Below are 24,487 nucleotides of genomic sequence, written 5' to 3' on the forward strand. Positions count from 1 at the left end.
ACTAGAAGTCAAGATAAGAGCGGCAACGAGTGAAATTAAAGCGGCGCGGCGCCAAGAATACGAGTGAGCTCGATAGAGATGGAGCTCCCGACCTCACTTCACTTATCCTCATGACAAGCAGCTTTGCATTCTACCATCACTTCGAAGACAACGCTCACTCACTCAATCCGCGGCTACAAGTAAGAGCTGCGAACTACAGCACTATGTCCTCGTCACTACTCCACCCACCGGCGCATCTACCACCCTCTGTCGCCCTCAGCCTGTCCCAACAAGCCCCAGCACTGCTCCGGAGCATCCCTTCAGCAATTTCGTACTACTCTGTCAGCTCTCTATGGTCTGCCGCAGAAACCCCCGAGCTGTGGACAACCTATGAAAACCTTATGCTTTCATGTCTGCGAACCGGGGATGAGCTGTCTGCGTCACAGTGCCTTCAGAGGCTGACTGAACGATTTGGCGCGGACAACGAGAGACTAATGGCACTGAGAGGCGTATTCCAAGAAGCTCGGGCACCTGACGATGCTGCCCTGAAAAACATACTGAAGGAGTACGAAAACATTCTGGCACAGAATCCTGGCAACATGGTAAGTCGCCGACGTGTCCATCCCATCTTGCTATGCTGAGTGTCAGCAGCCTGTTTCGAAACGAAAGATTGCACTTCTGAAGTCCCTTGACAAGGTCCCGGAGGCAATCATTGCGCTGAACCAGTTTCTTGACTCGTCCCCGACCGATGCGGAAGCTTGGGCTGAGTTGTCAGACCTATACGTTTCTCAGGGGCTGTACCAACAAGCAATCTTTGCGTTAGAGGAAGTGCTCTTGGTCACGCCTTATGCGTGGAACGTCAGTACAATTGTCCACCCAGATTATGAAACAAAGCCTAATTCCCCAATATAGATCCACGCGAGGCTTGGCGAGGTTCAATACATGGCAGCCACCACTGGAGAATCCGGAGCAGACAAGTATCTTGCCGAGGCTTTCCGAAGATTTTGCAGGAGCATTGAGCTGTGCGATGATTATCTGCGCGGCTACTATGGACTAAAGATGGTATGTGTGCCCCCAGTCTGGACGCCGAGTACGTTCTGATGAATCACAAGACTACCAATCGATTATTGGCCAACCAATCCCAGACTTCTCGGCAGTCTAAAGGAGATACTGGATTACCACCACCAAATATCCAGACCGTCGAGCACCTGAATGAGATAGCCACGGCAAAACTCTCCGAGATCGTGCGACGCAACGCAGGAGGCGAAGTCCGATGGGGTGGATATGACGAGGCTGAGGTGATCGCTGCGAAAGCATTATTGGGAACGGAAACCGCCAAGATCACTCGCTGAGCTGCAAGTGGAGAAGTGCGGCAAACACTGGCTCCGAATTTCCAATCTCTCAAGCAATTCTTGGGAACGGTCATCCCAACAATTGGTCCGTTATGTGTTCTCTGCCGGAGCAATTATCCCGCTCCCGTCCGGGGACTTCGAGCATGAGAAGGGAAAGGGTTTTCTTGCACTCAATGAGGACAAGCTTGACGGTACATTTGCTATGTAAGTCAACCTTGGGTTCGACTTGTCAATCATCTACGTGCCGAACTTCTATCGGGTTCAAACGTCTCCCACTGAACAGGCAACATCTTAATCGACACTGTGACTTAGGATGTACAGTTATGAAAGAGTTCCTGCTAACAGCATATGATATTATCAGGGGAGTGGTCCTTGAATAACACATTAGTAAATGTACAAGTTTGAAATGAGCTCTATTCCTAAGAAACCGCAGCGTCTTTATATAAACTAAGTATGTGCCAAATTCTTCATAGTCTCAATCTCTGTGGTACTTATGGTCCGATAATCGCGCCGTTCTAAGTCTTGAATCTTAATTTTTGGATAATCACGGCGTTCGTATGCTTCTAGCTCTTCGAGGGCTGTAATTTCGAGGTCGGCTTCATCGGGGGTGTTAGCAATTCCATTCTTCTCGAGCTTTCTGTGGGGGAACGCGACTGATGTTCTGCTTCTACCCTGTAGGCGGAGGGTTGATTTGAGGCAAGTTATTTGAGTATGAGCAGAAGAAGCGCAATGATGATGTCGATGAGGGAGGTTGGTTGCTGAGTTGATGAAAGGAACCTGGGATCTCGTGAAGTTCATATTTATAGATATATATATATGGTCATTCCTGCAACACATGGCAACTACGAGTGCCCGCAGACTTACAGAGGGGAACCGACTACTACCTATAACGAACCCTCCTCGAACGCCAAAACACGTCTTGTTAAGATCAAATTATGTTCATCTAAGTTATCATTTCAACATTGGATACTACCATGTTGTATGAACCAAGCTTCTACGACCATGACTTGAGAATCACTACCATCGCGGCACTCAGCCTCTGGCAGGAATTCCGACAACCATGGCATTTCTGAACATCATTTGAAATATCCCGGAGAAGTATGGACTAGGAGATGTGGATGAAGTCCTCAAAGAAGTGATTCCCTCCTGGCGGATTTCGAAAGCCAATTTTCAGAGTAATCGTGGCAGGGTCCAGAATAGTGCTTTAAAGGGCTAGTATGCTGTTTCGAGTCTCGACGCAGCCAATTCCGTACTTCTGCATGGTGAAATTGTCGCAGCCTCAAGCGGGCCCACCAGCTTGTCGTGGCATTCTTGGATTGGGACAAGTCGGTTGGCCAATCATGAAAGATAGCGTGCATCTGGGAGGATTGGGATCTGGATCATTCGGTGCCCAACCCAAATTCCAGAAGGAGCGGTGACGGAGACTGACGGGTTGAGAGGCTCTGGTTTCTGCTCCTTGGCCGCCGAAAAGCGGGCATCTTTGGGAGATGACTCTTCGTGACAACAAGGCCTTCCGTCGCGACATGCATCGTGTATCTATATATGTGTAGGTATGTGTAGTTGGCAACAGCCTTAACTGGCTGAACACCTGACAGCTAAGAGACTTTCATCCCTACCTTATATGCATTCAAACTTACATACATTTACAATATACAATTTGACTCCCAGCGGCCGCAGCAAGCTTGACATCCGTGCCCAAAAATCACAGGTTTCTTCGTCCCTCGATCAACGCATTATGAAGCATCGCCACTTGACTTATCACATGGTCTATAAGAGAAAGCCGCTCAATCGCTGAAGGTCAAATTGCGCATTGCCTTTCCGCATCTACGCCTACTTGAACCAATCTCGATCTTGCCGGAATTCATATTACGCCAGCGTGCATAGCAGCCCATTGGGTATCAAATCACAAAGAGCTGCCAACGAATAGCAGGCCATCCAAAGCCAGCTGGGCTAAACAAACAGCAAGATTCCCTCAACATAAACATAGCACTACTCTGTCTAGTTTACTGCTTCACACAAAAGACGGTCAGAGCAAGAAGCATCTGTCCATCTACTTTCGAGCGTCCATATCAGCCTACATCGCACGCACGCACGCACTCCACAATCCATCGCATCGCACCGTTCCGTCGCAGGATTCGTGAGTGAATGACCTGCCCCGCCAGACAAGTTTCAGGACCCAACGAAAGCACAGTTTCGGCCACTTCTTGGACTTCGACAGGTCAAGGTACGTTTTTATAGAACCATTCTGTTGAGCTTTCTTGTGCATGACGCTTTCTGTGGAATTCGATACCGGTCTGTGTGGGCGTGATAGCCTGTCTCGCGAAGTCCTGCACCAGTCAGTGCCTGGACTGAGCAGAAGCATTCTGGCAACAGGTCTGCAAATTCAAAATCTTCTGATAAACAAGATGCCTGGAGAACAAGCGTTTTGACTGATGAAGTTGTTGCTTGATTTTGTGCCTGGGCTTTCACTGCTTGAGTGCTTCTTTCGTTGACACAGACCTTTTTATTGTAAGAAGCGACGCTAACAAGTTCCCCCTCAAGTCCCTTCCACCACCTGCATCCCTCGCCTCGACTCCACCCACCCCGATACAACACAATATAACAATAATCGCTCGATACTATCGTTGCCCAGCGCAATCCTCCCGTCACTTTCCGCGAGCAGACATCCAGTCCTGCCTGCCTATCCACGTTCAATCAGTCGTACATACTTTGACTGACCGGCTCCGTCTGATCAACTTGTGCGGGCCGGCCCTCCAATTTAGACCAACAGCAACACAATACGCTACGTGTTAGCCTTTCCACGAATATCTTCAGCTACATACCAATATACCCTCGACTGCTTGTCGTCTGTCATATCTTCGGTGGAAAGGGACAGGCTTTGACTTGTGGTCGCGTACCGTGGACACAAACTGCCCGCATTCCTTGAACCACACCGTTTGGGAACATCTCCACTCCGGCTCGAAGTCGCGAGCGAGAGATAATTCCTGAACAGAATTCCCGATGCGTGAGTCTGCGCTGCTTTCTGGCTTTCTGCTACCATTGCTTTGCTTTCTTGAAACTCTGCTAACACTTTTCTCAGCCCCCACAACCACGATTACAATCGACAATTCTCCTACAGTCAGCTCACGGTCGGACTCACGTTCGAATTCTTTCACTGACGAAGAGGGTTCATCAGGTACCGGCGTCCACGTCCCTTCACACGTCGGTAGCAACGATTATTCTGACCCTTTAGACGATTCCTGGGATCCAGTCTATCCTGACGAAACAGACGAAATTGACCCTTCCGAGTCCGCTTCTCGACCAGCGTCTCGTCCTCGAACAGGAGCAAGATATAGGACGAGTGAGAGTCGACCCCCACCTACATCACGAGCGCCAACTCGCAGACATACAACTAGCGAGCGACAATCGCGACGTCCACCTGTCTCACGAGTACACCGACACCCAGTGCCGGCACCACCATCAAGCGTGGACCCTCTAGAAGACTATCCGGGCTATGGCCGAGGATACCCTGCACCACAACCTGGGCCTTATGGTGGTGCAAGGCCTCAGCCCGGCTATGCCCAAAGTTCTTACTCTGTCCCAGGCGGAGGAGGATATGCGCCTCCATTCGGTGGAGCTCCAGGCGCTTTAACCCATTATGGAGCTCCAGGAGGGTATCAGTACCCTCCTCAAAACCCTTTCTCGCCCCAACCACCGACGCCTCAGCCTCCTGGAGCTAGCTACTTCAATGGAAACCACCACCCAATGTCTGGCCATAGCACTCCTGGTGTCTACAATGGCCATGACATGGTCCATTACCCACAGAACAATTTCGGTGGTTTTCCTGGAAGCCCATTTCAGAACATGCCACCTCCACAACATCATATGCAGTATCAGCAACAGCCCCATTGGCCTCCAAGTGATCCCTCTGTAGTCGGTACGCCTCAGCTGGATCCCGAAACTGAAAAGAAGCTGGCAGTTCTCGATGTCATGATGAGACAGCAACAACTTGATAGGGAGAAGGCAGAAAGAGACGAGCGGGAGAAACGCGCCAGGGAGGAACGCGTCAGGCAAGAGTACGAAGCTCAACGAAAAGCAGCGGAGGACCGAGCCGCTTGGGAGAAGAGGATGGAAGAGGAGAAGAAAGCCGCACTCGCAGCTTATGAAGCATCGCAAAAGGCAGCTGCCGAAGCGAGAGCAATCGCAGAGAAGAAAGCTGCTGAAGATAAAGCAGCTTGGGAGAAGAAGCTTGAGGAAGAGAAGAGGGAGACACTGTTGAAGTACGAGGCAGCTCAAAAGGCTGCCGCTGAGGCAACAGCAGCAGCTCAGAAGAAAGCAGCTGAAGAGAAGGCCGCCTGGGAGAGGAAGCTCGAAGAGGAGAAGAGGCAAACATTGCTCACCTACGAAGCTGCTCAGAGGAAGGCGGCCGAGGATGCGGCTGAGGCTCAGAAAAAGGCTGCCGAGGAGAAGGCTTTATGGGAGAGAAAGCTGGAGGAGGAGAAGAAGATTGCACTTCTAAACTACGAAGCTGCCCAGAAGGCCGCAAGGGAGGCCGCAGCGGAAACAGAGCGAAAGCTTGCAGAGGAAAAGGCCGCTTGGGAGAGGAAACTGAAGGAGGAGCGAGAGGCGGGTGTGGCAAAGGGAGCTGAGAACGCTAGGAAGGCTGCCGAAGCTGAGAAGAAGAAAGCGGACGAGAAGGCTGCAGAGGAGAAATCTAAGGCTGAAGCTGCTGCTGAGCTCGCCAGAGTCAAGAAAGAGGCTGCTGATGAAGCAGCAAAGTTGAAAGAAGAGGCAGCAAAGGCTAAGAAGGAGGCAGAGGAGGAAGCGGCCAAGGCCAAGAAAGAAGCTGCTGAAGCATTGGCAAAAGCATTGGCTCCCCCTGCGCCGGAGGATAAAAAAAAGCCAATCCGGTTCAAGGACGCAGTGGGAAGAAAGTTCAGCTTCCCATTCCATCTTTGCGCAAACTGGGCTGTTAGTCATCTCAAATCCCATAGTTTCATCTGCTAACTGAGTCTAGGGAATGGAAGAGCTTATCAAGCAGGCATTCTTGCACGTAGATATCATTGGTCCACATGTACAGCAAGGCCATTACGATCTGATCGGCCCCAACGGAGAAATCATTCTTCCGCAGGTTTGGGAGACTATGATTGAACCGGACTGGGCGATTACCATGCACATGTGGCCTATGCCTGAGCCAAAGCCCCATGCAGGGCCACCACCTGGCCACCATTTCAACCCTCATGGACCCGAGAGACCACGAAGTAGCCATCGAGCTCATGGCGCAGGAGGGCGTGGCCCTCCACCAGTGCCTCCCCCATCAGCTCATAGGGGAGGGCAAGTTCCACTTCCGCCTCCTGGATTCCGAAGTAATATGCCGCCTCCGGGTCCTGGAGGTCAGTATCGAGAAAGGCGTGGTCCAGGTGGATCTCCAATTCTGGTCATGAAACCCGCATCTCCGCCGCCGAAGAAGAAAAAACCAGAAGCCAAAGGAATGTTAGGTTGGATGGCTGGGAAGCCCGCGGCTAAGTCGTCGGGAAAAGGTATGTACTGCCGAAACTCTTTCCCCGTCTACCAAATCTAAAGAGCGCAGGTCCAAAAAAAGCTGAACCAGACCCATGTGTCGTCATGTAATTGCTTTTTCTTGCGCCGACCCTTAATCAAGACCTAGCATTTGGTCTCTTGCGCGACAGAGTGATCTTGAATTTCAGTATGCGAAACGAACTGGCAGCTTTACCATAACCATGGATCCGAGCTACCTGATTCACCATTATCCCCTCTGGGACTGTCAATATCATGGGTGGAATGTTGTCCGATTTGTTTCCTTTAGCTGTCCCATCTAGGGCTTTCAGGGTATATTCTTTTTGTATCGAGACACCGGTGTTGGTATTGGAGGAGGGATGGAGAAAGAAACTTACAATTGCATAGTTCAGGGAGGCATGTCTTTTTCCCAGTCCACAAGACTGGGTTTTGGCTGTCTCACAGGGGATGTCAGATGCGGAAGTTGTTTTTATGTCCTTCCATTGTTATTTGCGATCTTGTTGGATTTAGCGTCGGGTATCTCACATTTGCTTGATATATGACCTTCTCATTGTCATTGTTCCTTTGTCTGGAGTTGTTTAGCCAGCGATTCGTTACCTCTCCTCTTCGGGAACAACCTTTCTCTGGACTGTTTAGAATAGACGGGTGACAAATGATAACGGATTGATGGTGGGATTGGATAATTCGTGTCCGAGTTTTGGTTCCTTGGTATCGGGTTGGGTTCTGGAGGTGGGCAGGTCGTCGTGACCGGGCAAGAGAGGGAGGCGCTTTGGGATGCCGGGCGCATTTTTCTTGTCAATCTCAGCGAAGTGAAAGCCTGGGATCACCGGATTGATATCCTCTGCATTTCAGTGTATCCGATACACCGTTCGTAGCAAGCAGCAAACCTTTCTATCTAGGCTCTGTGCGGAGCCCAGACGAGTTGTGAATATTGAGAGAGAGATCAACGGCATCCGTGATATTATTTACTTGGAACATTTTCTGGGAAAATCAACAAAGCCAGACATTAGCTGCCACGAAATTGCTATTTCCTTGGGATCGCTGCCACCACATCAGGTCTCGACTCACTTGACCTCACGGCTCACGACCCATTTCAGACACGAACAAAGCCTAGACTTCAAATGCCTTTTAAATTCATCCGGCCGCAGTCATCCGCACCCCCAATAGCAATCCGCACCCCCAATAGCAAACTTCCCCACGAGAAGTGTCCTGAAGACTCCTAGTCCGTCCGCCAACCGAAAGTTGATGGTTCCTGCATTTAGGCGGATTCAGCCGTTCCTATCAGTTTCCGATGGCACTTCAATCAAAGCCTAATTTACTCACGGTCACACTCCCCTTATGCCCCTCTCGTCTAATATCTGTCAACTGACACTTTGCTATGCACGCCACTTTATGTCCCCCAAGTCTGGAACCGGCCAACGGCATTCCCATGTAGAGAATGTGCAAAGCGAAGTTCCGCTGTCCTTAATATAGTCGGAGCTGCCGTTGCGGCGACTTGGAGCCCGCTGTTAGCTTTCCAGCTACGGAATGATGTTCGTCTTAAATAATGGATGAGCTTGTGTGGGCTCTAAGAGAATTGATATCTGGGTGAATGTCGCTTACAATGGTCTTGCTGAATATCCTGGCGCTGGTTTTCTTGTGCTTGTCCACTTCGTTTTCATCTCCTGTTGCAGTGAGTCCGAGGAGTTGGAGCCACGTTCTGCATGAGCGCCGGCGTGTTCCTCCAACCGGATGGACGAAACGTACTCGTGTCTCTCCCGGCGTGGAGATCACGGTGCGCATCGCGCTCAAGCAGTCGAACTTATTCGACCTTGAGAAACGTCTCCTTTCGGTTTCGACACCAGGTTCTAAGGAATACGGCAAGTATTGGAGCCATCACCGGATCGCAGAGACGTTCAAGCCAAGTGCGGAGAGCATGAACACTGTATGGCAGTGGCTTGTCGATGCAGGCTTTGATGGAAAGATGGTTTGGAGTAGCCAAAGTTTAGGGTGGTTAAACGTCAATACAACGGTAGGGGAGACGGAGAGCTTGCTGGGAACGAAGTATTGGCTGTGGGAGCATGAGGACAGTGGGACGGGACATGTGGCTTGTGAAGAGTATAGTGTGCCTGAGTGAGTGTTGCTGGGAGTTTCTTGTTTTCTCGCATATCCTGAAATTGGAGAGACTGACCCTAGAGTGTGACAGCACTCTTCTGGTTGTGAGTCTGAAGTCTACGACGGAAATCACACTGACATGCATCTAGACACGTGAGAGGCCACATCGACTTCATCACCCCCACCGTACACTTCGATGCCAGAATCAGAGCGAGGAAGAACATACCCCAAGCTAAGAAGGAAAAAGGAGCAGGCTTTGGGGAATGGGGAAAGGGCAACGATTGTGCCCCAAAGCTCTCCCCAAAGCCCAAGCCAGTCCTCCACAATTTGACGGATTGCGCGAACAATATAGTTCCCGACTGCCTGAGGGCGCTCTATGGCATCCCGGAACTAGATCATAGGACGAAGTTGAATGTGAGCTATCTCGCCCTAAGTGTTTCCAGACGTCGCGTGTGAAGCAGCCAGGTGTTCTACCATACCCAAACCTGACCCTTTTCAGCCAAAGAACAGTTTCGGTGTTGTCCAATACACGCCCCAATCCTACCTCGCATCCGATCTCGATATGTTCTTCCGCAATTATTCTAAGAACCAAGTCCAGAGACGCCCTTCTCTCCGCTCAGTCGATGGCGGAAACGTCTACAACACACCCAATTTCGGCCAAAATATCGAAGCAAACCTCGATCTTGAGTATGCGATGGCGCTAGTAAATCCACTGAATGTGACGTTGTACCAGGTTGGAGATCTGGTAAATACGCAGTGGACTTCGTTTAACAACTTTCTGGACTCGTTGGATGAGACTTATTGTTCCAGAGATGGGCAGACGGAAAATGTTACGGTACCGATTATTGATGCTATTTATCCTAGCAAGCTCCCTGGAGGATATGCTGGGCCGAGGAATTGTGGAGGTTGGGTAAGTCATATTTCTGCTCCTTGCATATTGTCTTAGGTTATTCGAAATGTGCTACTTTCCACCATGTTCACATATTTCCACGTCCACGAGTAGTCCTCATAAATTATATAGGCAGCTAATGTTATCTTCTGTATTGCAGTCCGCAACTAAGGTTATCAGCACATCCTACTCCTACAATGAGCACGATCTCACGCCAGCTTACGAAAAGCGACAATGCGACGAATACGGCAAACTCGGTCTTGCGGGAACTACCTTCCTCTACTGTTCTGCCGACTATGGTGTCGCGGCAAGCCTAGATCGCTGCATCGACCCTTCAAGCGGCGAATACAATGAGGGAAAGGATGGACGCTTCGCCCCCAGTTTTCCCAGTACATGTCCCTATATCACCAGCGTAGGCGCTACACAAATCGCCCCCAACGCCCCTGTCACGGCCCCTGAGATAGCCTGCTCTACGAAGATATTCTCGGGCGGTGGATTCTCCGATGTTTTCGCCATGCCCTCTTATCAATCCAAAGCGGTGAGTAGCTGGTTCAAGAAATATTCTAAAGATCTCGAGAGTGGTAAAAGGGGTTTTGGGAAGGATAGGTGGAATAGCACCGCCAACGCAAGGGCGTACCCGGACGTGAGTGCGAACGGAGCGGGATATGTGGTTGCGCTGGTTGGGAGCTATGATTACTTGCTGTATGGGACGAGTGCTAGTACACCTGTATTTGGAGCGATTATAACGCTTATCAATGAGGCGAGGATGAATATGGGGAAGGCAAGTGTCGGGTTTCTGAGTAAGTTGAATTTGGTCGTTTGATCGCTCGCTTATCTGTTTTTGTTTGCCCCCTCTTTTTTTCTCGCTTCGAGTCGCCTTGAAGGAGATGGATCGCATCACAAGAGGCGAGTATGTGCTAACTCCTCAAGTAGATCCCGCCCTTTATAAGAATCCTCGTATGCTGAATGACATTACAAAGGGCTCGAACCCAGGATGTGGTACAGATGGCTTCAAGGCGACCCCCGGGTGGGACCCAGTGACGGGCCTAGGAACGCCGAATTACCCACGGATGTTAGAATACTTCTTGAGGCATTGAACCTAGACTCACAAGAGCCGTGACATACGAGAATAAATTTGCGTACATGTACATATTCACATCAGAACAAGGCTGTTTTAAATTGATGAGAACATTCAAGTCTGGCCCCTTCCCCCTGAAATATTCATTGAGATATGTGCCGGATATTATGTACGAGGATCGCTGCTGACAGCATACATCAGAGGGAAATCAGATGCTATACATTAACCATCCATTCCTACGTGGTGGAGTATGTTTGCAGTATTCGTCCTAGCGATGTCGGTATACACGTGGATGGCACAGCAAGTCGGTGGCAACTGGTGAATGAGACTAAGATAATATGTCTGGCTTGCAAAATCGTTCCTGTCGTGCCAAAAGAATGAAAAATTGCGTTGGATATGCCCAAGTGGCTTAGCCTCTCTCGACCTGTCACTTGAGGTCGAACTCCTGTATTGATGATAGGGGCTGTGCTTGCCAGAATTCTCCATTCATGATGCCATGAACATAGGCATCGCCCACAAGCCTAAACCCGCGGTTACAAGGTCGGACAGTCATGGGGATAGTACAGCCCTCAAGCACACAGATCATATCACCAATCTCCGATTGAGCATGAGCTAGACCGACATAACCCTTGCGTGTCGTGAGCAATCTTCGGTGGAACATATCTCGAAACTTGCAGGCGTATACAAATTCCATTCCATTGGGTTCGAATCCAGGCATGGGTCTGCCAACTCCAAAATCCTGTATGCCAATCTCGTCGTAATCTGCATGTTTGTCCGGTGCATTCGATTCGGGTGGGTTGAAGCGAGACCAATCTTCCAATGTCCGTCCGTAGATTTCAAATGATTTTACGGCTGTAATGCAGTCATATGTGTGTCTGAGCCGCTCGCCTTGCGGTCGCTCGAGGTCTCCGGACCATATACGAGCGAAGTGGCTGCCATACGACGATGGTGCCTGCTTAGTCGACAGTTCGCCCTTCTTGTGTGCAATCCTGTCGGCAATGAGGCTGCGCCAAATCGCTTCGAAAAGACCGCGCTCACCTCCGTAAACATTTTGACCTATAGAATGCTGGAGAGCCGAGCCTGACTTGCCTTCGCTGAGAAAAGCCTTTGGCTTATTGCCACCGATGAGATACACAGCACTCAAGCTACACACACGGTCAACAACATATCCACGAATCGTCAGGGTCATTCCATCCTCGGAAAATAGTGGATTAGCGTTTGATTTGCCTGAAGCTAAGTATCCTGACTGGAAGCCTCGCTCAACACTGGAAGCCCAGAAATTGCCTGCCGGCCCTTTCCAAATCTTCGTCCAATCTATCACCCAAGACGGCAGCTCAGGTCTTTTTGGACCTGTTGGGTTGTCGATACAGATCAGATCTGATGGTCCAACTTTGTTCTTGCTATCATGGCGAAGTAGCATCGAGGTTGTGAGTTCACGTAGAATCGTGTCAAGAGGCTTTCGATAGTCGGGATTCGGAATCAATGCAGAGCCATCAGAGCTCAATCCAAGAACGCCAAAGATCTTGTCCCTAGGTTCGGTCGCAAGTGACCGACAAGAGAACGTTAGGAGTCTATCGAGGTTCATGCCCTTTGAATCTCGACCATGTTTGCTGCGTGTCTTTCCGACGATAACCAAGAGATACAGAATGTCTTTGTAGCCACTCTCGAAATAGTCTTTGGGTTTCCTCTCCCGTAAATTTGCCATGGCAGTATCAAGCAAATCAAGACCAATCGAAGACTGTCCCCACCAGAAAAGAACGGACCGCGAAAGAGCCAATTCTTGGATGATCCATGTCCGCTTCCAATATGCAAAGTCCATCAAGACTTTGACGGAAGACCATCCAGGGTCATTCCGCCAGGCTGTATAGCCAGTAAAAAGTGCCGCAATGGCATTCTCAAACTCGTCTTCGGGCTTCCGTGCTGCAAGTACCTTGAGCCGTTGAAAAGCAACAGCGGCTTGGTTCTTGTGATCAGGTCCCAGCCAAGCTATGGTTGTGGAAGCATTTCTGTAGATGGCTTTCATTCGTAAGATTTGCTGACCTCTTTCGGTCTCGTCATTCTGATTAATACATATTGCATCAACCCAGATATTGGAATGGCCGTTCGAGCGAAGAGCTCTGAGTGCTGCTGCCAGGTTGATTGTGACCAAGACCGGGGCACCGTCAACAGTAATTGATACAGCATTAGCAAGAGTGCCCCAGCAGTACGACAGTGCAGTGTAATTTGGATATTTCTGAGAGCAAGAGAAGTGCTCCAAAGTGCAGACAATATCTTCAGCGCTCGGCCCGGATGTGATATTGAGAATCCGGATATCCTGCTTCGCTTCATTCAATGGCTTGTAGTGGAGACTTGATAATTGCACATGGCCGACGAGCCGAGAGGCATCTTGGGTGCCATATGGCTGTGTTTCTGCATCGGAGTGAGCCTCGAAGAGACCAGACTCATTCCAAGCTTCATCAGTGAACGTGGAATCAATCCTACTAATGCCAGTGGGTTGATCCTGGTCAGGCTTCCTGGGCTTGAGTGACAGTAAGCGCTGCCAGGTTTTGTTCATACCGAGAGACGGCATTCCAATCTGAGCAATATTCCGCAATCGTCGCGAGTAGTCACCAGGCAACAGACTTAGCGTGGGGCATGATAGAAGTATGTTAAGCTTTATGAGGGTGAACGAGTGGACACTAAAAACGAGGTGATCCAACAGGCTCCGGTGAGAGGGGGCTGGAGGAGAAGTAGCACTTGGCAATCGAAAGTTTGATGAGATGTATGAAGATCATATCGGCAGCATATAGATGCAATTATTAAGTAAACGATGCCTGTGGTAGTTCGTCAAGAAGCCATGGCAATGCTCGTTGAGGTTCGTGCTCGTACCAGAGGTATGGAACAGCGGCTGCGGGAGGGCCGGCTTGGATTGACCTTTCCTAATTAGGCAAAGCGTTGGAAGGGCTACTTTTGTCGTGGATTTTAATCTTTCCAATATTAGTGCCCATAAGCAATAAGCTGGCTGCACGCTGCGAAGTTCTAGATATAACGTGGCAACTTGGAGACAATCGAAAATATGTTGGTGAACGTCAGTCTTAAAGTCCAATATATTTCTAAGGTCGGAAAGGTCGACAATATCAACAAGAGAATATCAATAAGCAGTGAGGTCAAGGCAACGAACAGAACAATAAAGTCTTGCAGCACTGGATATGGGAACAAGAGGCAGCTGACCGCTTGTATCTGACTGGGTCTCTTAAAATAAGACGTGAAGAATTGCCAATAGCAATTGTCATAGCGCGTTCCTTGTGTAGTATGGCGAAAGGGCTAGTCGTTGCTTGTATTCTATGGACCTGACACTCCAGAACCTATGATATATTGTATGCGGCCAATCTTGGTGTTGGATGCAAGGCAGGCCATGGAATGAAAACGGGAAATGAGGAAAGGATGTCATTTACCTCTTGTGTTGAGATATCTTCGCATTTAGGCATAATCCTGTTACCACGACTCCCGGTACTTCGGTCACTCTTCTTCACAAAGGAAAGTTTTGCTGTTCTGGAACCGCACTTGTTTCAATGCCTGCGTCGCTCAAGATGAATGTCTTCATTAAAAGATGTAGCGAGTAAGTCTCTCTGTGCCTACCTACTGTAGAAGGACAGGTACGATTACCAACCTGCTGAGGGTCTGTCTTCTGTCTATGCAGTAAACGTGACTCGGACTTTACCGGTAGTCGGCAACCTTTAAGTCCATGCCGATTCCAATTGTCCCTCCCCCTTGGTCCCTCCCAATCAATGGCTGCGCGACGGAAGCGGAAATGCGTGGCTTGCGTGTCAGAACGTCGGTGAGCATCACTGCTCTTGTATTACAAATACAATTGGAAAGCATACCTAGGTAGGTGCTTTAGGTAGCTTGTGAGTGCGTGACACCTTCCAACTTGCCATCCTCCATCCTTGAAGCTCAGCAGTTGGCCGTGGCCGTGGCCGTGGCCGTCGGAAGGATTTACGCGGGTGTGCCCACTCCACTCTTGGTTGGTTCTTTGACCGTGCCCTGTCTTGGCCTCTAGACGACCAAATGCTACATGTCATGACTTCGACCTGGAGAATAACTTACATGCAGCATTTGACCGAGGACACAGCGCCCTGCTCTTTGTAAATTTATTTGCAAGCAAGCAAGCAGGGATAAAGAGTACATCATGTTGACTTCTGTAAGAGAATGCTTAACTGAGAAAGAGTTTCTTCTAATCGATCGATAGCGATCCGTGCTGGCTAGGTAAATTATGAGTTCGGATTCCTAGGGAACACGCAGACCCAGACACCCCACCCCACCTTGCAATGCTTGTTGACGACCAGGATCAGGGCCAGGACCAGGACCAGGACCGGCCAGGATGAAGGCAACAAGATCTCAACGCCGAGCTGCACTGCACTGCACTGCACTGCAGGATGAGATCTCCGGGAAATTCTATATTCCGAACGTTCAAGCTAAGTCGAACGGTAAAACTTTAGTTGGAAGTAGGTTAAGGTTGCGTGCGACTGCACGGCGCGTCTAATACTGTAGCTCTAGACCCTTGGATCCAGCTTAAACTTACATCTCGCGTAAAGAAGGTTTGGTATGGGTACTGATGATGACTTCTATTGACTTGATTTGAGACGGAAACATTTGTTTGCGATGCGTACCATGATAAATTACCATCGCGACCCTTGTCAACCTCTCGGATTTCCATAGCAGCTACAGTAGAGCTTACGGTGCTTACGGTAAAGGACGGGGGAGAGGTAGAGTTAGACTAGACGATTGAAATGCGGACGCAGCTGTCATAGCCTGACTACCTGAGGAAGTATCTACCTCCTCTGCTCTGCAGGTGAATAATACTGTATGATAACGATACCTACGCGTACTGTAGTGGGGTTTACAAGGACTCCAATTCACTCCACTCCACCCCCATCCACTCGACTTCACCCCACTGCAATGTGTCTGTATCTAAGCAGCCACCGCGCTACGACGGCCGGGGAAGGTGACTGGAAGTTCTGCCACCAAAAAAAAAAGGATGAGAAATGGAATGGAATGGACGGGATGGTCCACCCCCCCGGCCCCACTGCGACTGTCTTCCATCGCATCGCATCGCATCGCAGGTCGGGCTCGGAGCCTATCTATCTGCTCGTATTTGCCGTACCTTACGTTGGCCTCGCCCTCGCTCTCGCCTTGCTAGCCTTAAACCGTGGCTACGGATCAAAAGTCCATGCTATGCCATGGCGCAAAGATGACATGGACTTCCAAATAGTCGCCGTCGCCCGTTACAATCCCGAAGAAATTTAGCATCTTGCGGCTTTCCTCTCTGCCTTTTGCTTTTCTCCCTTTCCTCCTCTCTCGTCGCTTCTTCCTGTCGTCCTATCCTGTTTCCCATTTGCTTTCCCCGCATGTTGTGCTGCTGCCAAAACTTGCAACAACATGACACAACCGGGCCAAGATCCCGAGGTTGAGTACAGACCCGAGGCCGCCACTGCCAGCGATCCTGCAGCAGCTACACAAAATACCAATCATGAAGAACCTCTCGACGTCGACGGCTACGAAAAGGAGTATATCGAGATAAAGGCACATGGCCATGCTTCCGGCGAAAGTGGCGCGGAAAGCAGATCAAAAGACTTGGACGAGAAAAGACCGCATATCGACAGGACGAAAAGCCATGCGACAACAACCAGCGCTTTCTCAGAAACCGAGTCCCAAATAGATGGACCAGAGAAGAGGAGACCATGGCACAAGAAGCTCAATCCTTTGCGGTGGGGTCAAGTGCCACCAGTTCCAGAAACTCGGACTGTGTCGAGAGAATATACTGCCTCGTTCCTGAGCCAGGTCTATTTCCAATGGGTAGCGCCTATCATGTCGGTAGGTTTCTCCAGGACATACGCAGATAATCAAGCTGATAGCAAGCAGGTTGGCTACAAGCGGACACTAGAACAAAATGACATTTGGACAGTCAACCCCAATCGATCAGCAGAGGCCATGACATTGAAACTGCAGGCTTCATTCAAAAAGCGAGTTAACAGAGGCGACAAATATCCTCTACTATGGTCGATGCACGAGACTTTTAAATTCGAGTTTTGGTTTGGGGGCATTTGTCAGTTCTTCTCGAACATCCTCCAGGTTATATCCCCGTTTACACTTCGTTTCCTCATTCAATTTGCCCAGGATGCATATGTTGCGCAACAGAGGGGCGACCCACCGCCGCACATTGGAAAGGGCTTAGGTCTGGTTTTCGGAATTACCATCATGCAAATGATTCAGAGTCTGGGCACCAACCATTTCATATACCGTGGAATGATGGTCGGAGGACAAGCCAGAGGTGTACTCATCTCGGTCATCTTTGAGAAAGCTATGAATATTTCTGGGCGTGCAAAGGCTGGCGGGAAAGAGGTCAAAACTGGGCCAGACACCGAGAATGAAAAGCAGACCAAGAACGATGTGAAGGCCAAGGCAGATGCGAAAAAAGGATCGCCCAAGCAACCGACGGATACAACTCGAGGAGTAGCTGGGGACGGGACCGGTTGGGCGAACGGAAGAGTTGTGAACTTGATGTCTGTCGACACTTATCGAATCGACCAGGCTTCAGGCCTTTTCCACTTGATATGGACCGCCCCTATCTCATGTATAATCACGTTGATACTACTTCTGGTCAATTTGACTTACAGTGCTCTGGCTGGTTTCTCTTTGCTCGTTATCGGCTTGCCCGTCCTAACGAAGGTCGTAAAAATTCTCTTCGCGAGGCGTAAGAAAATCAACAAAGTTACAGATCAGAGAGTCAGCCTTACCCAAGAAATTTTACAGTCTGTGAGATTTGTAAAATTCTTTGGCTGGGAAAGTGCTTTCCTGAAAAGACTTCAGAACATGTAAGTGACACCAGGATACAATCAGTCCCCACCACTCCGTTCACAACACGCATGCACCCATCTTCCAAACATGTCTGAAGCATTAGTACTGACTCCCCATTCGTTTAGTCGTGATCAAGAGATAAAGATGATTCAAATTCTTCTTGCAATCAGAAACGCGATCAACGCCGTCTCTATGTCACTTCCAGTCTTTTCATCTATGCTTGCATTCATCACATACTCCCTGACGAGTCACGATCTTGCGCCTGCACGAATTTTCTCATCGCTGGCCCTCTTCAACTCTCTTCGCCTGCCACTAAATCTACTTCCGTTGGTCATTGGTCAGGTCACAGACGCTTGGTCCTCGATCATTCGTATTCAGGAGTACCTCTTGAGTGAAGATCAGGACGAGAACACAAAGTTCGATGCAGGCGCCGAAATGGCTGTTGAGCTGAAGAACGCAGATTTTACTTGGGAAAGAACAGTAACGCAGGATCCAGACCATGCTGTTCCCGTTGGGAGAAGCAAGGCAGTTATCAAGGCCGACAAGAAGGCCAAAAAGGTATCCGATAAAGCTGAAAAGGAAGCTGCAAAGCTAGCATCAACTAAGAACGACTTATCTGGCGTAACGACGCCTGATGACACAAGTACTCTGGCTGGGGATAGCGAGCCGTTCAAGTTACAAAACATGTCATTTTCAATCGGACGAAATGAGTTGGTTGCTGTCATTGGCGGGGTTGGAAGTGGAAAGAGTTCATTGCTTGCCGCTCTCGCGGGTGATATGCGAATGACAAATAAGGGCAGGGGCGAGATAATGATCGGAGCAAGCAGGGCATTTTGTCCACAGTACGCCTGGATTCAAAATGCAAGTGTGAAGGAAAACATTCTGTTTGGTAGAGAAATGGACAAGGAATGGTAAGTTTTACTGGGCCAGCATCACCTCACCCTGCTGACTGCTCTCAGGTATCAGAAGGTCATCAAGGCGTGTGCTCTTGAACCAGATTTGGAGATGCTTCCCCAAGGAGATGCTACCGAGATTGGGGAACGCGGAATTACAGTTTCTGGTGGACAGAAGCAACGTCTCAACATCGCTCGGGCGATCTATTTTGATGGTATGTACGAAGTGGAGCGTAAATTATCTCCGAACCTATCCTTTGTTTCACTGCTCCGCATACGTCATGTTGTACTTCCAGACCAGTTCCAGATCAATGCTAATTTATGTAGCCGATCTGATACTCATGGATGACCCTCTATCAGCTGTAGACGCCCATGTTGGTCGTCACATTTTCGATAACGCGATTTTGGGACTGCTGAAAGACAAGGCCAGGATCCTGGCAACACATCAGCTTTGGGTTCTTAATCGTTGCGATCGTATTATCTGGATGGAGGATGGCAGAATTCAAGCAGTTGATACTTTCGACAATCTCATGAGAGATCATGCCGGATTCCAGCTTCTTATGGAAACCACGGCTGTCGAGGAAAAGCATGATGACGAAGATCATGTCAACGAGGATGAAATTGAGGGTGAAAAGAAGGTCTTTAAGAAGAAGCGCAAGGGTGCCACGTTAATGCAGGCCGAGGAACGAGCTGTCAAGAGCGTTCCTTGGTCAGTGTATTTTGACTACATGCGCGCTGGCAACATCATCAATACTCCATTGGTATTCATATTCCTGTTGGCGTCCCAGGGAGCAAACATCTCGACCAGTCTTTGGCTTTCGTGGTGGACAAGCAATAGTAAGTTTCTAGGGTTTTACTCTCACATTCAAATGCTGATCCGTACCAGAATTTGGCTACTCGAAAGGAGTTTACATTGGGGTATATGCCGCTCTCGGATTTTCACAGGCTCTGACGATGTTCCTCTTCTCTGTCTTCCTCACATTCATGGGTACCAATGCCAGTAAGACAATGTTGAACAGAGCGATCACACGCGCACTTCGAGCGCCGATGTCTTTCTTCGATACAACTCCTCTAGGCCGGATCACGAATCGGTTTTCACGAGATGTGGACGTTATGGACAATAACTTGTCAGATGCTATGAGAATGTATCTATTGACCATGGCTATGATTCTTTCCGTCTTCGGTTTGATCATCGCTTACTTTCACTACTTCGCCATTGCCCTTGGACCTCTGTTTCTCATGTTCATCTTCTCCGCTGCATACTACCGTGCGTCGGCTCGAGAGATGAAGCGATTCGAATCAGTCCTGCGTTCCACCGTTTTCGCCAAATTTAGCGAGGGCCTTTCCGGCACTGCTTGTATCCGCGCGTATGGATTGAAAGGCGTATTCGTCAAGAACCTTCGAGACGCAATTGATGAGATGAACAGTGCATATTATCTCACTTTTGCAAACCAGCGTTGGCTATCTACACGGCTAGACGTTATTGGAAATTTACTCGTGTTTGTGACTGGCCTTTTGGTTGTTACATCTCGTTTCAATGTAAATCCATCGATTGGTGGATTGGTTCTCAGTTATATCCTCGCGATTGTTCAGATGATTCAATTTACAGTTCGACAGTTAGCAGAGGTGGAGAACGGAATGAACGCCACGGAGCGTCTTCACTACTACGGAACTCAGCTGGAAGAGGAAGCGCCGCTTCATACAGTCGAAGTACGGAAGTCTTGGCCAGAATCTGGTGAGATCATCTTCAACAATGTCCAAATGAGATATCGAGAGAATTTGCCACTGGTTCTGTCTGGCCTCAGCATGCATGTTAGAGGTGGCGAACGGATTGGTGTTGTTGGGCGCACTGGAGCTGGCAAATCTAGTATCATGTCGACACTCTTCCGTCTCGTCGAACTTTCCGGAGGTTCTATTACAATCGACGGGCTGGATATAAGCACAATTGGACTCCAGGACTTACGATCTCGCTTGGCTATCATACCTCAAGACCCAACACTGTTCAAGGGAACTATTCGCAGTAATCTTGATCCATTCAACGAGCACACTGACTTAGCACTCTGGAGCGCTCTTCGCCAGTCTGACCTGATATCGGAAGAGGCAAGCCTAGATGATAAGTCCCCTGGTCGCATCCACCTTGACGGCATCGTGGAAGACGAGGGCCTCAATTTCTCATTAGGCCAAAGACAACTTATGGCACTGGCACGAGCTCTGGTACGAGGCTCACAAATCATCGTCTGTGATGAGGCAACATCGTCCGTAGATATGGAAACAGACGAGAAGATCCAGCGCACGATCGCCACGGGATTCCGAGGCAAAACACTACTTTGCATCGCTCACAGACTCAAGACAATCATCAACTATGATCGCATTTGCGTTATGGATCAGGGCACAATTGCAGAGTTGGATACGCCGTATGCTTTGTATGAACAAGGAGGCATTTTCAGGAGCATGTGTGAAAGAAGTGGTATTAGGAAAGAGGATTTTGGGGTTTGGGTAAAGGAATAGTTACTTTCCGGGGGGCGTTCGTGGAATCGGCAGGAAACATGTATTTCGTGCATTGCGAGGCGTTGTGTTTTGGGTATTACTAATGAGATTGATGGAAACAGCCTGGAAACAAATACATATGTCATTTCAGTGAACGATGAAATGCGAGATAATTCGTCCGGGTGTGGCTTGCTTAAGGTAGTTGACTCTTGAATTCCCTGCTGGTTGATAATTCAAGAAGTCCTGGTTCTATCAGGTCCAACCCCTGGTCACTTATACTGAGGTCTTGGCTGCGAAGTAAACCAGCGTGGATGATGTGAAAGAATTTCGAATTACGGGAATTCTAAAGAGATTGGGCATTGTAATGGTTTGGTGCTTTGTAAACAAAGCAATCCCACATCAGAAGCATCTAGCTCTAGGCCAGCGCTGGATAGGTATGGAAGTTTTAAAATTGGTGGAAATGGCATCGTAAGCATATGAGAGAAGACCCGTGTTGCGAACAGTGCTGAGGAAGAGACCAAGGAAGAAGTAGTGAGTAGTTCAGTAGATTGGCGAGAATTAGGTGCAAAAATTGAGGCGAGTTATACGAAGCACTTTACATGCGATGAAGCGATCAAATGCATTGAAACTTCTTGGACGGGCCCATTTCTCGATACTGATAATGGAGCTAGTATAAAATAGCGGGTGCTGGACTATGCGACGTTCGCTTCACCTTGTTTACTTCGTTTTAATTATGAAAGTATGGACAGCAAGAAGGTTGCACTTTGGATATCAACTCATTGCGTAACCATCACAACTGCCCCCCCACCCCCCTTTCTCTCCAGCGTAGCTAGGTTTACAGGAGAAGAAACCGTCTTGCCGGCCATCTGCTGGTGTCTCATCGCGGACCACATAGCTGCCTCGCTTGCGGGTTGTTAGCGTAAGCCTCGCTCTTGCCGGATGGGGACTCCAGGCTACGTTGGTTGTTTTCCCGCAGTCCAGGACACAGATAAAGACGCATGTAAACCATCTCGTGGTGCAAGTCATTCATAACGCCATTGTTACAGTTTCGTATTATCCTGTAGAATATCTGCCATGACGGCTTCTGCAAAGATTGTCTCTTCGATGCAATAGCTTAGAAAGCAGACCAGTTCGACACTTGACCAGTTCATACCCGTTGATCCAACTTCATTTGAAAGTACCGAACTGACTCCAACACATTACAAATGACCCAAGAGCGGAAACGAACCTCGGCTCGAGCCACAGAAGGCCACTCACCACCGTTCATAGACAGCTCCAAAGATGAAGACCGATCATTCTCGGACATTGAGGAGGGCGATATTTCCTCGCAGTCGGACGTTACTGTGACACCTTACAACGTATCGAGGGTTCGTGCAATCGACACAGTAAATGACTCGGGAGTGGGCTCGGAAGTCTCAACACCTATCTTGGAGCGTCTAACGGCAGGATTAGGCTGTGGAAGTTATCTTGATTGTGACAGCCAACCTCCCGATTTGGAGATTGTTGAGCCGCTGCCAGGGCATAGAAGAGTGCTAACTGTTGTCTTACTCCACGCCAATGACAGCAGTGGTGCAAAATTGAAGCATCAACTACTTGACGCGACGAAATGCTCATCCGGAAAGACACTTCAGCAAGAGCTCCCAGGTGTGAGGTGGATTTTCCCAACTGCACCATTCATTTGCCACGTCAAAGCCGATAAGAGTATTGAGAAACGTAGGATGTGGGTGGATTTTGGTATTTATGACGAAGAAGGTGAAAGTAGCGTCAAAATGTACGAAAGCCTGAGGTATACCATGGATGCTGTCAGAAAGATTATCGAGTCAGAGGGAAGAGCCCTTGGGTTTGAGAAACAGCTAAAGAACAGAGTTTCATGGGAGCATGCTGAAATTGTCTTTGGAGGCCATTGGGACAGTGCGGCTTCTGCTTTAGCTACTTGGATGTGCTCAGGGACGAATTTTGCTGGCTTCATGGGGCTCAGAGGCGTTCTGCCTGATCAAGAAGCCATAACACAGAAGTACAAGGAAGACGTTGCTAGTGGTCGACCTCCTGGGCGAGGCTCGGACTTTGGACAGAACACGAACGATTTCATCGCGTCATGGACAAGCACTCTTACTCGTCAGAACAACCTGTTTGTTCAGAAGATGGCATCCACACCAGTGCTACTGACACTACACGAAAGTGATACTCACTGGCTATTCGGCAGCGAGAAGTTAGCAAGGGCTATCTACCAAACCCTCATTGGCCCTGCTAAAAATCTATTTATAAAGTGCTTCGGAAGCCCTGTCACCTTGCAGTCGAGAACTCAAGGAGTGCTTGTTGAGGAACTTGACGCCATCCAAACCTACTTGAGATGTCTTGCCTTTTATAGAAAGGATGGAAGTGGTGTGACGTTCCAGGAATGGATCAAAGGGCAAGCAAAGCTTTTCCAATAGCCTTTTGTATCCCCTCAGCGTGTATGATCGATGCGGCATGGACCTTTGGAGCCCACAGCATCAGTTGAGACTCATCAGCAATTTAGAACCTGTACGACAACTGCTCCCATTGGATGCCCCCTAGGCGTCCCGTAACTTGGCGCGACAGAGTTTAGAGTCTCGTCACAAGCGAGTTCGAAAATAAACAACTTCAACGATCACATTATGCCTGACTTTGCACTAGTTCATTTGTATACGAGATGCAGCGATTAACTTATTACAAACTTATCCCTCAAACTGCCCAAGTAAATTATCTTATTAAGCCCAGATCTACGCTGCAGCTCTGTTTATTTACTTCATGAAATGTTAAAGTAGCTCCACGCGCAGGAGTAGAGGCCGATACTGAGAATAAGTATGCTTGCTATAAATGACAAACATAGCTAACTTATGCAAGACAGCCTGTTTCTGAGGCCTTCGCGAGTACGTAATTGATGTTGGGAGAGCAGATTGAGGCTATTATGCGAGTCTGTGTCGTTGAGAATCTCCAGGGAAGGTTTTGAGACGCCATTCTTACCGCCATGTCCAAATTATGGATGCGAGCGCTCATCGATCGCGGACTGATCGGGCTCAGCCATGAACATATGCTCTCGATTACGAGTTGCTCGTTGAAGCTTCCGATAATCCTGATTGACGCCGGCGAATGGGTTCTCCTCATCCTCGTCCTCGTCCTTGATAATTATTTCGGGTTGAGATGCTCTGTCCTGAAGCATGTTTCTGGACATATCTAGCCTCTCTGGCTCTGTTTGTCGAAGAAGAGCTGCTGGCCAGGACGATCAGCGTCCAGCTCAGGTTCCTCCTCATCGATATGGACCTGCCCTTCGAAACCGACTCCACATGCTGTGTCCTCGATAGCTTCCTTGGACGAGGCAGTCTTGCGTGGAGGGAAGCAC

At 49.1% G+C, this 24,487-nt stretch overlaps 7 protein-coding genes across 7 annotated transcripts; 5 read left to right on the forward strand and 2 right to left on the reverse strand.

Moving 5' to 3' along the window:
* Positions 1 to 203: 203 nt before the first annotated feature.
* Positions 204 to 1,331, forward strand: ONS95_002248 (uncharacterized protein; the record flags this gene model as incomplete). Its single annotated transcript, XM_058495495.1, has 4 exons — positions 204 to 581; positions 631 to 837; positions 892 to 1,041; positions 1,092 to 1,331. 4 exons carry the CDS (start codon positions 204 to 206, stop codon positions 1,329 to 1,331), a joined length of 975 nt encoding a protein of 324 aa, XP_058354223.1.
* A 3,000-nt stretch (positions 1,332 to 4,331) lies between these two features.
* ONS95_002249 (uncharacterized protein) lies at positions 4,332 to 6,941 on the forward strand (the record flags this gene model as incomplete). Its single annotated transcript, XM_058495496.1, has 5 exons — positions 4,332 to 4,335; positions 4,411 to 4,506; positions 4,564 to 6,281; positions 6,328 to 6,850; positions 6,901 to 6,941. The coding sequence occupies 5 exons, from the start codon at positions 4,332 to 4,334 to the stop codon at positions 6,939 to 6,941; spliced, it is 2,382 nt and encodes a 793-aa protein (XP_058354224.1).
* A 1,510-nt stretch (positions 6,942 to 8,451) lies between these two features.
* Positions 8,452 to 10,928, forward strand: ONS95_002250 (uncharacterized protein; the record flags this gene model as incomplete). Its single annotated transcript, XM_058495497.1, has 5 exons — positions 8,452 to 8,960; positions 9,092 to 9,356; positions 9,442 to 9,852; positions 9,992 to 10,631; positions 10,765 to 10,928. 5 exons carry the CDS (start codon positions 8,452 to 8,454, stop codon positions 10,926 to 10,928), a joined length of 1,989 nt encoding a protein of 662 aa, XP_058354225.1.
* Positions 10,929 to 11,336: 408 nt separating this feature from the next.
* Positions 11,337 to 13,478, reverse strand: ONS95_002251 (uncharacterized protein; the record flags this gene model as incomplete). The annotated part of the gene is made up of 1 exon (XM_058495498.1): positions 11,337 to 13,478. The coding sequence occupies one exon, from the start codon at positions 13,476 to 13,478 to the stop codon at positions 11,337 to 11,339; it is 2,142 nt and encodes a 713-aa protein (XP_058354226.1).
* Positions 13,479 to 15,766: 2,288 nt separating this feature from the next.
* Positions 15,767 to 21,718, forward strand: ONS95_002252 (uncharacterized protein). The gene is made up of 5 exons (XM_058495499.1): positions 15,767 to 17,763; positions 17,872 to 18,657; positions 18,706 to 18,854; positions 18,967 to 19,476; positions 19,526 to 21,718. The coding sequence occupies exons 1-5, from the start codon at positions 16,328 to 16,330 to the stop codon at positions 21,145 to 21,147; spliced, it is 4,503 nt and encodes a 1,500-aa protein (XP_058354227.1). The 5' UTR covers positions 15,767 to 16,327; the 3' UTR covers positions 21,148 to 21,718.
* Positions 21,719 to 22,125: 407 nt separating this feature from the next.
* On the forward strand, positions 22,126 to 24,177 carry ONS95_002253 (uncharacterized protein). Its single transcript, XM_058495500.1, has one exon. The coding sequence runs from the start codon at positions 22,332 to 22,334 to the stop codon at positions 23,556 to 23,558; it is 1,227 nt and encodes a 408-aa protein (XP_058354228.1). The 5' UTR covers positions 22,126 to 22,331; the 3' UTR covers positions 23,559 to 24,177.
* Positions 24,125 to 24,307, reverse strand: ONS95_002254 (uncharacterized protein; the record flags this gene model as incomplete). Its single annotated transcript, XM_058495501.1, has 1 exon — positions 24,125 to 24,307. The coding sequence occupies one exon, from the start codon at positions 24,305 to 24,307 to the stop codon at positions 24,125 to 24,127; it is 183 nt and encodes a 60-aa protein (XP_058354229.1).
* Between the last annotated feature and the right edge of the window lie 180 nt (positions 24,308 to 24,487).

This window comes from Cadophora gregata (assembly GCF_030347475.1).
Source record: "Cadophora gregata isolate MNR1 chromosome Unknown scaffold_11, whole genome shotgun sequence".
NCBI lineage: Eukaryota > Fungi > Ascomycota > Leotiomycetes > Helotiales > Ploettnerulaceae > Cadophora > Cadophora gregata.